General features: G+C 37.3%; 2 protein-coding genes across 2 annotated transcripts; both read left to right on the top strand.

Moving 5' to 3' along the window:
• Positions 1-708: 708 nt before the first annotated feature.
• LOC110259081 (olfactory receptor 4C15-like) lies at positions 709-1,659 on the top strand. Its single transcript, XM_021082377.1, has one exon. The coding sequence runs from the start codon at positions 724-726 to the stop codon at positions 1,657-1,659; it is 936 nt and encodes a 311-aa protein (XP_020938036.1). The 5' UTR covers positions 709-723.
• Positions 1,660-10,463: 8,804 nt separating this feature from the next.
• Positions 10,464-13,210, top strand: LOC110259078 (olfactory receptor 4C11-like). Its single transcript, XM_021082373.1, has one exon. The coding sequence runs from the start codon at positions 10,708-10,710 to the stop codon at positions 11,620-11,622; it is 915 nt and encodes a 304-aa protein (XP_020938032.1). The 5' UTR covers positions 10,464-10,707; the 3' UTR covers positions 11,623-13,210.
• The last annotated feature ends 727 nt before the right edge of the window (positions 13,211-13,937 follow it).

Raw genomic sequence — 13,937 nt, 5'->3', positions numbered from 1 at the left:
AGACTTAGGTTCTTATTGTTTAATGAAGAGAATAGACAATTCAACACATGTATACTAGTTGTGCCTTGGTCTACTGCAGGGCATATTCTGATTGATCTTTTTCTTTTATAAAGAATGAGTTAATTAATCTAAAATTCTCAGTTCATTTCAGTCTTTTAAGGAAATAACTGGGGGAACTGCCGTGATCTCCAAGCACCTCTTCAACTGGGTATTATGTCTTCTCCTTGTAGATAAGGAAGTTTCCTGGTCAGGGGTGGCATGCAAGTCATCTTTGCTCCCTTTTCACGCACATGGAGAGTGTGATCAATAAACTGCCACCCTCCTTTCCTCAGAACTTGGATGTGGCTTCAGAATCCGTCTCACAATTCACTCCAGGAAACCACTACTAGGTGATTAGAGTTGGCAATCGAGATGAAAAATCTTTCTTATCCCTACCACACATCCCTATCCTTCCCCTTCAATGAAGGTTGGGCTTCGAGTATTTAATAATCTATCTGTACCTCAATTCTTCTTAATATTCTGCTACCACCCTAAAAAATAGTTTCTGATTTCATGTTCTCCATGAGCAGAGAAGCATAAGCATGTAAAATATTTTTTTTATGTGAATGCACCAACTGGATGACTATGATAATATCACAAACTCAGCTGCGACAGATTTTTTTTTCACATAATTGTAAATTCTACCTGCTCATCCTGGCAGCTTTCCCCTTTTGCTTGGAAAATATGCAGAACCAAAGCTTCGTAACTGAGTTTTTCCTCCTGGGGCTTTCCCAGAATCCAAGTGTTCAGAAGATAATAGTTGTCGTATTTTTGTTTATTTACATTGCAACTGTTGTGGGCAACTTACTGATTGTGGTGACCATCAGCAGCAGCCCAGCCCTCCTGGGCTCCCCCATGTACTTCTTTTTGGCTTTTCTGTCCTTCTTGGATGCATGTTTCTCCTCCGTCATTGCCCCAAAGATGATCGTAGACTCTCTCTATGAGAGGAAAACCATCTCCTTTGAAGGCTGCATGACCCAGCTCTTTGCCGAACACTTCTTTGCTGGAGTGGAGGTGATTGTCCTCACTGCCATGGCCTATGACCGCTATGTGGCCATCTGCAGACCCTTGCACTACGCATCTGTCATGAACCGGAGGCTCTGTGGCATTCTAATGGGTGTAGCCTGGGCAGGGGGCTTCCTGCATTCGACGATACAAATTCTCTTCACTGTCCAGCTGCCCTTCTGTGGCCCCAATGTCATTGATCATTTCATGTGTGACTTGTACCCATTACTGGAGCTTGCCTGCACTGACAGCCGTTTCTTTGGGCTTTTGGTGGTCACCAACAGTGGATTAATCTGCATCCTAATCTTCTCCTTGTTGCTTGTCTCCTATGGGGTCATCTTGCTGTCTCTGAGAACCCGCAGTACTGAGGGGCAGCAGAAAGCCCTCTCCACCTGCGGCGCCCATGTTGCTGTTGTGGTTGCGTTCTTTGTCCCCTGCATGTTTGTGTATGCACGACCTCCCTCTGCTTTCCCCTTTGACAAGGTGGTAGCCTTATTTTACACCATCCTGACTCCTTTGCTCAATCCTTTGATTTACACGTTCAGGAACAAGGAAGTGAAAAGTGCTATGAAGAAAGTGTGGCACAGAATAATGGTGGTTTCTAATGAGAAATAAAACACTCAAGTTTGAGGAAAAAAGTAAAAAAAGTTGAATTTTCATGTTAGACAAAAACTTTATGCAGATGGGCCTGGTTGGGCAGGTGGTAAAGTAAGGTAGTATAAAAAGCATGAACAAAAGGGTCAGGACATGATGTTTCAACTTTAGATTAGTTATGAACTCCGACTTGACAACTCAGTATCCTCATACGAAAATTAAAAGGATTGAATTTTATGCTCATTAGGAATCTGAAAGTCAAAAAACAATGAACAGACATTAACTATCAGACCTCTTTCCACTCATTTGACACTTTGGAAAACCTTTGTGGAGGGAAGACAAAACTATCTTAGAGATTAAAAGTGGAGATAATTTTAACATTAAAAATTATATTTAGAATGCGATTTCAGCAACAGATGGAAAAAAATCATGATTCAGGAATGGAAGGGCTTAGAATATTCACAGAAGCTCCCCTGCACCTTGTATCATATGGCTACGTATTTTAAAACAGCAATTCACACCTTGGATTTCATAAACCCTCTCCCCAGCTACACTTTATTTTTAGAGAGACCTCACCACTTGCTGATATACTGCATAATTTGTTGACATTATTATTGGTGTTGTCTGCCTTCTCTCATAGAATGCAAGGGAGGACGTGGGATGTTATTTTTTCTTTTGTTTATTGATGTGTCATTAACGTCCAGAACAGCCTGGTGTAGGAGCTCAGTAAAGATCTGCTGAACAAATGAATAAATGAAATACCTTCCCATATCCAAAATCAAACATTATCTTTAACAATAACAGTAATATTTCAATTTTGTCAAAGTAGTAAAATTATTGTTGATATTAGTCCTTTGATTCTGATGATACCTCTAAGTCATGCTTTGATATAACACAGATCAGAGTATTTAAAATACATTCTGTATTCTAGTTAATTTCCCTCCCCAAATTCTAAATATAATATGCACAAATTCAAATAGAAAATGAAACCATTTTTTCTCTATACACTCTTTCTCTCTCTCTCTCTCTCTTTTTTTTTTTTTTTTTTTTGGCTTTTTAGGGCCACACCTGTGGCATATGGAAGTTTCCAGGCTAGGGGTCTAATCGGAGCTACAGCTGCCGCCCTATGCCACAGCCACAGCCACAGTAGCACCATATCTGAACTGCATCTGCGACCTACACCACAGTTCACCAGCAATGCCAGATCCCTAACCCACTGAGCAAGGCTAGGGATCAAACACACAACCTCATGGTTCCTAGTTGGATTTGTTTCTGCTGCACCATAACGGGAACTCCTCTTTTTCTCATTCTTTATTCTCAAATTTTCCTTCCACTCCCTACAAAATTAAATATTACTTTCAGTGATCTGACTTTTATTCTGAAAGTATTTCTGATTCCAATAAAATTTTCTATGACCACAAGCTTGAATTTTATAGCGGGTTTAATCTGGCCAGAGTATCTGTATATTCACTGGGCACCTTACCTTAGTAAGATACGACTTTAACTGAACAGAGTTTAAACTAGAGCCCGAGTTCATCCTAAGACTGAATGTGAGACAGTGATAAACTCAGAAATGATAGAAACCTCAGTGGTCCTCTACCCCTACTTCCACAGTTTCCATGAGGAAATAACCATTGTCAGCTGCCTTCAGTAAGACCTTGGCCTTGGTATAACAAAACTAGGATTCCAGTTGGGTAATCCAATCATTCAGTTTACAATTAATTTTAATAAACTCAGAATCGGTAGACTCAAACATTGAAGGAAGTTCCAGAGATCACTGACTCACCTTTTGCCTTTGTCCAGTTCAATGGTCTCCTTTGAAATTGCTCTTTGCAATTTTCCTTCCCACAAGAACTAAAGAGCTTACATAATCCTTCAAAGGCAGGGTGTTAATTTAGGGCTGTGTGACTGGGAAGTTTAATGCAGTTTAACTCTTTTGTTGCTATTCTTGTTTTCTAGGTTAGGAAATCTTATGACATTACTGTGAATATCATATTAAAATTAAAGAGATTTAGATTCATAATAGTAGTTAAGAGGTTTGGAGTCTAAACTCAGTTCTGCTTTTTTGTTTTGTTTTGTTTTTTTCTTTCTTTTGTCTTTTTTGTCTTTTAGGGCTGCACCCAAGGCATATGGAGGTTCCTAGGCTAGGGGTCAAATCGGAGCTACAGCTGCCCGCCTACACCACAGCCACAGCAACGCCAGATCTGAGTCACATCTGTGACCTACACCACAGCTCTTGGCAAACGCCGGATCCTTAATCCACTGAGTGAGGCCAGGGATCGAACCCACAACCTTGTGGTTCCCAGTCGGATTCATTTCCGCTGCACCACGATGGGAACTCAATAGACTCAGTTCTGTTTTTAACTAGCCAAGTAACCTTAGTGAGTTAATTCACTTTCTCTGTCTCTAATGTCTAAGGAAGATTTTAAAAAAATGCATAAATATGTCTTCCGTACTTTCTCTGAGATAGGGATTCTTTCTTTTCATATGTTATATATCTTAATATTTTGGGGAAGGTTTAAAAGGTAAGTCTTTATATTCCCATTTAATTGATGGGGGAGCTGAGGCTCAAAGACTTTAAATGACACACCAAAAACCTTCCTCAGAGCCTTCCAGTTCACTTGTAATGAAAAAAACCAGGTGTTGGGGTATGTTTTTCTCTACAGATTTTCTCAGTGATGCTTGGGCTTGCTGGTTGCCACTAGACCTTCAGCAAAAGTGGGAAGTGTGGTGCAATCTTTTCATGGCATTCTCCCACTGCAATTTCTCTCTTGCCCTCTCTCCTTTCATCTCTACCTTGGACCTCTCATTTCGCCCTCACTGAAGGTACCTAGCAAGGAATGTCATACCTTGCAAGAAACTCTTAAACCAGAGTGTGGTCATAAGATGTTCTCCCAGGTAGAAAAGTACTTTCGTAATGCAATCTACCACTTCTTTAATAGCTTGCAACCATTCAAAACCTTTCCTATAAGTGGAAGGACATATATGTTTGAAAAGATAAAGAAAGAGTTCCCACTGTGGCATAGTGAGTTAAGAATCCAGTTGCAGCGGGTCTGGTCTCTGCAGAGGCATAGTTTTTTAAAGGATCCATCTTTGCCATAGCTGTGGCATAGGTCACAGATGCAGCTTAGATTCATCCCCTGGCCTGGGAACTTCCATATGCCTTAGGTGTGGCCATGAAAGAAAGAAGGAAGGAAGGAAGGGAGGAAGGGAAAGAAAGAAAGGAAGGAAGGAAGGAAGGAAGGATGGAAGGAAGGAAAGAAGGAAGAAGACAGGTATTCAATAATTCCTTTCATTTTCCTTCCTTCCTGTCTTCCTATCTACATTGATTAAAAACTGAATATTAACAACGCTAAACTAAATATATATTTAATTACTACTTGACATTTAACAAAGAGAAAATAGGAAAATCAAGATGTTGAGAAACTATATAAATTCATATAGTAGAAAAGTGGTGAGGCCAGGATTAGTTTACTATACATATTTCATTAACTGGCTTCAAAGACTCCCAGGCCTGCAGAAGAGATGGGCTTAAGGAAATCTTACAGAGAAGGGAACGGTTTCTTCACACCAAGTCACGTGAGTTGAAATTTAACTAATCAGCCCCAAGATTTGCTTTTGCCCTTGGACTGTTTGAGCACGGTAGCTCATGGCACATCTTCTGGGATTGGTTTGGGAGAACTAGTTTCCTGGAAACGCCTGAGGCTGAAGGCCAACCTTAGTCATTTGCAACCTTTTGTGGAAATTACTATAAATATCCAATGCAGTAAAAAGAAAACACTTACTTCATGATGTTCCAAAAGAGGTACTGTAGGAAGAGAGCTAGCTTCAGAGGCATTTCTGTCTTAGAATGCAGAAGTGATTTTCTCCATAATGTTTCCAAGAACTGAATTAAGAAATAAGCTCCAAATACCCTCCTCTCTGCTCCTATACAGACCTCACTGTTTTGTCTAATTCAGTACTTCTGGGGAGGAACTGTGAGAAGTATGACCACATGCATAGTTCCTTTTCCCCATAAAACCTGACCTTCTATAACCTCTTGTGATAGAAATTACTGATCAATCTCAATGAAGTGTATGTGGTGTGTTTTATTCAGGCTTCATTCATATAATTCCCCTTCTAAGTAAATGAAAGGTTATGATGGGAAAAATCTACTCTATTGGAAGTCATCTATTTGATCGTAAGAGGTAAGTGTTGCAGTCTGTCTGAAATGTGTTCTTCTAATTGCCTCTTCAAGATTGATCTAATGGAAACTGTACTCGGTGTTTATTCTAGCAAGCTTGGAGCTCCTGGTGAGTACATCCACCAGTGAAGAGTCAAGGTGCTCCAGGGTTCCTAAGCCTTCCCTGAGCCCAGCCCAAAGCTGGGCTTTCTCTCAAATGCATCGCTGCACGCAGAGGATGCATAAATGGCACCGAGGCCAGCTTGCCATAAGTTTTTATCTCAGGGATGCCCTCCTTTGATGTTTTAGGTCAGTGGTAATATTTCTGGGACAGAGTATAAAAAAGGCTGCACCTTCTACACACCAAGACCCTTCACCACCCTTGACCTATGGCCCCCTCCCTCCCACAGTCCCTCTCAGGTTTAGGGGGCAAGTGTTGGTGTGGTGGGGCAGGAAGAAAGAAGCTGAACTCTGTGATAAAATCTTGGGTAAAACCACCCTCTAACATTTTTTGTTTACCTTCCTGGATCCTGTCCTGGACGCCTTCCCTGGTATCTATTCACTTTCACTCCCTCCTGCTCTGACTTCATTTCATCTCTGCTTCTTTCCTCCTCTTCCCTAATAACTCATTTAGGCAGCTGTTTTTCTGCTTTGCCATTAATCTCAACATGCAGTTTAAATAACTTGATTTTGGAGTCAGGATTGAAATTTAAGGTATCAATTGTCATCCTCCTATGATTGTTCAGGTTTTCTCTTTTCTGAGATACAATCTACCTGGTAATTTGGATGTGATGTTTTATATGACAAGGAGAGTGAATGCTAGAGGGAGAAGCTATCTAGTTGAATCCTTCTCTAGTTCTAACTTAGCTGTCTTAGGTAAAACTTTCTGTATCACAGGTCAAACCTTGTACCTAGAAAAGAACAGAACTGTACCTAGAAAAGAACAAAGCAAATAGCTACATATACCTTGTCAAAAAAAAAAAAATGCATGGGTCAAGTGAAATAACACAGGTGAAAATTTGTTTGAATAAGATTATTGTACAAGAATAATATTTTTCCTATATATATATATATAAAATCACATAGTAATAGGGGTAGATACAGATGTTAGATGTCTCTCTGGGGAGAAAATTAGAAGACTTTTGTTACCAATATATTTGAATTGGTTGAAATTTCTTCAGGTGAAAACAAAACTTAAGGGTTAAGGAAGGGAAAATATCTTCCTCAACTACCGCGATGTCCTCCTAAATCAAAGAGGTAAGAATAATTAAATAATAGAAATAATTAGAAATAATGGCTGAATTCCATGATAAAATTCTGAGGTGGTGTTGATCTGACCTAAGGCATACTACTTGTCAAGTGCTGCTTTTCTGTCTTTGTATCTCCAAATCTTCTCTTGCCTTATTTAAAAAAAAACAAAATAGCATTACCTGATTCTGGATTTTGTGGTTGTCCATTTCCTGTGCACAAACTTACCTCTTAAAATTTTTTTTTTTTTGCTTTTTAGGGCCGAACCCACAGCCTATGGAGGTCCCTTTGCTAGGGGTCAAATTGGAGCTACAGCTGCCACCCAATGCTACAGCCACAGCAACACAGAATCCAAGCTCCGTCTGTGACCTACACCGCAGCTCACAGCAATGCTGGATCCTTGACCCACTGAGTGAGGCCAGAGATTGAACCCACATCCTCAGGGATACTAGTTGGATTCGTTGCCCCTGTGCCACAATGGGAACTCCCTCTTACAACTTTTTTATTTAACAAGCATGTAGTTTAGTTTTTTTATGAAGAGGATGTCTATTTTATTTGAAGAAACACATGCTGTTCCCCTTAGAAAAGTATTTAATCACTTTTCTCACCAAATTGCTCCTCTTGTCCCCAAAATCTCCCTCCATTTTGCCTTTATTCCTTATTGGAAACCTAATGTATTAAAGTTAAATGATCGTTATTTTCTTTTTTATAGTCACTAGAAATAATTGGAACTGCCAAGCATAACTTGTAGTGATTATAATATTTCTAATTTCTCACACTGAACTAACATTATTTTAATTTGACTGCAAGGAAGTAACTTTATTGGAGGTAAATGGACGATTTGACTTACTGATACTGAAATATTTATTCTGCTTAAGGAAACTCAGTATAAGCTTATTGAATACTTGAGTTTTAGAAAACCTTGTTGGAAATTTCTGTTTAACACATTTAAATCCATAATTCCGCTTCTTTCTCATGTTTGAACTTCACAGTCCAATCGATTTATTCTCTAGGAATTCTTCAACTATTGGAATCAAAATTCATTTGGTATTATCGCATAGAGTTGTATGTAATTTTTATATAGTTAATGATCTTACCTAGTTATATGTTACCCCCCCAACTTGGTTTTAAAGAGGCTGAGGGCATCTTTCCATGCCCTATCAGTTGACTCCAGATATAACTACGTTCTTAGTACACGTATGATGACAGAGTTGATGGTGTTATTGATTGGTTATTAATTGATTGGTGACTAATCAGATTAGGAAATGTATTTCACAACTCATTAAAATAAATTCTAAGTCATTTGACATTAAATTTAAAAGGCATAGAAATACTATAAGAAAATAAATATGATATCTCCCAGGAGTTCCTTCCTGGTCTAGTGGTTAAGGATTAGGATGTTGTCACAGCAGCGACTTGGATTTGATCCCTGTCTGGAAACTTCTTCAGTTCATGAGCATGGCAAAAAAAAAAAAAATTTAAATATTTAATTTACCAAATTTAAATAGTAAACTAAAATCTAAAATGAAAACAGGAGAGAAAATTGATAGTTTTTTTTTTTTTTTTTTGGTCTTTTGTATTTTGTCCTTTTAGGGCCATATCCACAGCATATGAAGGTTCCCAGGCTAGGGGTCGAATCAGAGCTACAGCCACCGGCCTACACCACAGCCACAGCAGCGCAGGATTTGAGCCACATCTGCAACCCACACCACAGCTCACAGCAATGCCAGAGCCCTAACCCACTGAGCAAGGCCAGGAATCGAACCTGCAACTTCATGGTTCCCAGTCATATTTGTTTCCACTGCACCATGACGGGAACTCCCCAAAATTGATAGGTTTTATTGTATAAAATTGAAAAAAACAAAAAAAGTGCTCAAAACTTAAAGATGTCAAAATTTTAACTTACAAGAGATATACATAATTCAAAATAGATGAAATATAAGAAATCAAAATAACAAAAATGTTCTATTACTAATCAAAAAGCATATATCCTAAGTTTAATTCTGTTAAGTAAATAAAATTCCCCAAGTTAGATTTTTATTTGTAATTTGTGCCATATGGCTATAGTTTTAGAAACAATGGAAAATTATTCAATTTGCACATAAAAATAAATATTTATATATTTTATAAATAGTTTTCATACAGAATGTGTAAGGAAATGATATTTACCTCTAGGCTATGGGATCAGTTAATTATGAATTTTTGAAACGTACTTTTCTCATCTATAATCTACTTCAAACTGCAGACATTTTAGTATGTGAATATACTCATTCTATAATTATTTTTCCCAATAAATATTGAAACAAACAAACTGGAAGGTTATTTGAGAATAGTTGTTAATAATTATGAAAATATCAACATTTATGTTAGTAATTCCCTGGACATAAATTTTAATGAAATTATTAACATAAGCAAAAGGCTGTTATTGAAAGTATTTTTATTAAGACAAATACCTGAAAAAAAAACAAATAAAAATAAATGGTAGAATTTATGTTATTTTTCTATGTTAATTTATAATTGTTAAATAGATACATTATACAGTCAAATGCTCTACCACTGAGCTATACCCACTAAATAGATACATTATGGATATAATTAACTACATGGAAAAGGCTTTTAAAAATTAAAAAGGAAAATAAGAAACTATAATCATAGAGGTTGATTGAAATTATATGTATTATAATTCGATGTGTTACATATGCAAAGAATGAAGTAGAACAGTGAGAAGTATTTGTATGTTGAAATTCTGAAATACCTTTTTAAAATTATGTTTTAGAAAGATGAAATTTGGAAGAAGGTGAACCTCTGGATGATGGTGGTAGGCGAATCAGATATAAGAGGGAACATTACACAGGTTGTCCAAATATTAGAAGTGGAACAATAGGTCAGATCCAAAGGATGTGAAACTTCATACCATGCTTCCAACATAGTTATGGATTATTTCAAATATATAGCAAATTTCCTCAATTTTTCTAGCTTCAATGATTTACTCAAATATATCATATGCTTTAACTGACAATGAAGGTAAAATTACAGCTTTAATGAACCTAAAGATGGAAAATAAATTTTTCCTTAAAGCATAATCTAACCAAGATACTGAAGAGGTCAGGAATAATGGGTGCAAATTGAAGTCCAAATTAAGAAATGTCCTTCCTCAAGAAAAACCTGCAAAGGTATTATTTCTAAATTATATAGGGATATCATTTGTCAATAACTGAGATGCCTACACATTATATATGCATTTATATCATATACATATGCTTGATAAAGTATCTATTAGAATCTCTAATCATCATATGAAGAAAAATCTTCAAGGCATTAAAGTTACTTGCTCAAGATCATAAAGCAAAGTCACTAGTTCTCAGACCTTGGCCTGGAGCACAATCTCTTGAGGGCTTCCTCTCTCCCCCCCAGATTTTTGTCCCCATAGGAATACCTTGAAAGGATGTCTACGGTTAAAGATAAATGTCACTGTTTTTTAAAAAAGTCTTCCAAGTGAATGTAATACATGAAAAAAAAATTAGTAACACTGAGTTATATGTGTTGATGGAATTAGAAATTTAAAAATTGTAATTCAAAGCCACTGCCAAGTCACAATTTCCCCATTTTTCTTTACAGATGAACCGCTTAGCTGTATCTGTTCTACATTCACCATAACCATGCAGGTGAACAGCAGTGTGAATGAGTTCATTCTGTCTGGACTGACACAGGATGTACTAATGGGGAAAGTAATATTTGCGACCTTCTTGTTTCTATACTTCATGACTCTCTTGGCAAACTTCCTTATTGTGATGACCATAAGATATAGCCAGACACTTGGGAGCCCCATGTACTTCTTCCTTTTCTATTTATCATTTGCTGATGCCTGTTTTTCAACAACCACTGCTCCTAGATTGATAGCAGATTCCATATCTGAAAAGAAAGTCATCTCCTACAATGAATGCATGAGCCAGATCTTTGCAGTTCACTTCTTTGGGTGCATGGAGACCTTGGTGCTCATCCTTATGTCCTTTGATCGCTATGTGGCCATTTGTAAGCCCCTGCGGTACACAACCATCATGAGCCAACGTGTCTGTGTTATACTGGTGAATCTGGCCTGGGTGGGGTCTTGCATCCATTCTTCAGCACAGATTTTCTTGGCTTTGAGATTACCCTTCTGTGGCCCCAATGTTATCGATCACTATTTCTGTGATATGCAACCTTTGTTGAAACTTGCCTGCATGGATACATATGTCATCAACCTACTCATTGTGTTTAACAGTGGGGCCATATGCATGATGAGTTTCATAATGCTGCTTATCTCCTATGCTTTTGTTTTACATTCTCTGAGTAATCAGAGTGCAGAAGGAAGGTGGAAAGCCCTTTCCACCTGCACCTCCCACATTATTGTTATCATTTTATTCTTTGTACCATGTATATTCACATATACTCGCCCTTTAACTCTATTTCCAGTGGATAAGTTGGTGGCTGTGTTTTACACTATTGTGACACCTTTGCTCAACCCTCTGATTTACACTCTGAGGAATGCAGAAGTCAAAAATGCCATGAGAAAGTTATGGTGCAACAAACTCTGACTCAACATGGCAAAGAGCAGAAGATGCTAATTGTTAATTCTGTCATTCATTAAATAAAATTGGATAGATGCAAAAGAGAAAATGTTCTACTTCCAGTGTAGACAATATAATCCTCTTCCAGGAGATGTTTGAGGGGATAGGTAGACTATATAGATGACAGATCTGAATTATTTGAAGCCAGTGTCACACAGAATGAGAGAATATGAAATACCACCATATTTGTGGCAGCACAAGCCCATTCCTCACTCTCATTCTGCATTGAGACCTTTGTTCTTTTGAGGCTTGTGAGCCAGAGCCTGCTGTTTCTGTAAGTTTCCGGTTTTGTACATTATTATTTTTTCATGCTTCTTATCCATGTTTTGTACTTTGTTTCTGATTTCCATCATCCGTGTTGTTAGCAAATCAGCCCTGGTGCTACTGAGTCTGTATCATGTCTTTTCTGGCGCAAGAGTCAATAACATCAAGTCTCTCCCAGAAACATATGCTCCACAAGGAGCATAGATATCAACTAGTAAAGCCCCTATTTGAAGCTTATCTACCCTTTGTAACACCCTTAAAAATTGGCCTTTCATTTGCCTGCCTATGTACAGGGAAATAACGTCACTTTCTATTCCAATAGGACAATTCTAGTTGTAAAAAATATATTCATTGTAATGATCCATAATTTATCTTTATGTATATTAATATATTTTTACTTTTCATGTCCATCATTATTTTTGTATTACTTAGTTTTACATATGTACCTACTTTTGTAATTCAAGTTCATGGGTCCTTCCCTAATCTTTGGTGGTTGAATTAGTGGCAATTTTATAAAATTGTGAGAGTCATAAAAACTAGCACCTCATGGATGAGATCATAATATAAAGGCAACAACCACATATAAAACAGAGCTAATGCCATAACAACCCATCCAAAGAGACGATGTCCACAGTGAGATTCCCAGCTTGGGAACACAGAACAAAATACATCAAAGAAGCTAAATGTCTCATTAGATATAATCCATAGTCCTATTGCATGGAAGTGTTTTACTGACTAGTGGATTGGACTGGCCAGTTGCCTAACATGTACACTTCTGACTAAGGAGAGACTTTTCAGTCTACAGATATTGCAATTGTACATTGATCAAGCAAACTTTGTCTAGTAATTGGGCTTCCTATACAAGCCCTGCCTGGAAAGGAAGATATTGATCAGTGACTGGGGTAAGTATTTTGGTGTTTTAATTTCTATTTTTTCATAAATCGTTAAACTTATATTCTGGTTCAGGTACTGTTAACTAATAAGTATAGACAATAGGAGCCATTTATGAAGAGTGGGCATGGATCCTCTCTCTGAGAATAAATATAAAGATTATTTTCCTTCATATCTGAAGATTAGACCATAATATGTGGCAGATGATGCCATGTAATGCCATTTTGAGATGTTTTCATGACCTTGCCTTCTTGGGAATATGTCACTGATGGACTTTAAAACTCTGATAATAAAGTTTGGAAGATCTGATTATATTCCCATTTGTAACAACTTCAGATGTTAACTGGTCTTATTGGTTGATCTTTCATTATGTATAAAAGTATTGAATTACAATTTTGTATACCTGAAACTAATGTGATATTGTATGATAATTATAATTCAATAAAAAAAAGTTTGGAAGATTTATTTATTTATTTATTTATTTATTGCTTTTTAGGGATGCACTCAAGGCATATGGAAGTTTCCAGGCTAGGGGTCAAATTGGAGCTGTAGCCACCATTCCTACGCCACAGCCACAGCAATGTCAGATCTGAGCTGTGTCTGCAACTTATACCATAGCTCACTGCAATGCCAGATCCTTAACCCACTGAATGAGGCCAGGGATTGAACCTGCAAACTCATTGTTCCTAGTCAGATTCATTTCCACTGAGCCATGACAGGAACTCCTGGAAGATATATTTAAAACTCAAATTCTTTCCTAGAAAACTTTTCGAGTACAAATTCTATAGATTATGAGGCAGGGATTTCTTAATTTGTAACATAAGCATTGATAGGAATCAACTGTAAGAAAAAAAAAACTGCAAAAACACAATCATATGGAGATTAAACAATTTGGTACTACACAGCAAATGGATCAATGAAAGAAAATAAAAAAAGAAACTGAAAAGTACCTGAAGACAAATGAAAACAAAAACACAAAGATCCAAATTCCATGGGATATAGCAAAAGCAGTTCTAAGGGTTAGGTTTTTTGTTTGTTTGTTTGTTTGTTTGTTTTTTCCTTTTCAGGGCTGCATCTCTGACATGTAGAAGTTCCCAGACTAGAGATCAAATTGGAGCTGCAGCTGC

Source organism: Sus scrofa, unplaced genomic scaffold (assembly GCF_000003025.6).
Source record: "Sus scrofa isolate TJ Tabasco breed Duroc unplaced genomic scaffold, Sscrofa11.1 Contig74, whole genome shotgun sequence".
Taxonomy (NCBI): Eukaryota; Metazoa; Chordata; class Mammalia; order Artiodactyla; family Suidae; genus Sus; species Sus scrofa.
This window is presented reverse-complemented; position numbering and strand designations above follow the sequence as displayed.

Bases quoted from the DNA above. Each gene is read 5' to 3' on its own strand.
- LOC110259078 (XM_021082373.1), top strand. From the start codon at position 10,708: ATGCAGGTGAACAGCAGTGTGAATGAGTTCATTCTGTCTGGACTGACA.
- LOC110259081 (XM_021082377.1), top strand. From the start codon at position 724: ATGCAGAACCAAAGCTTCGTAACTGAGTTTTTCCTCCTGGGGCTTTCC.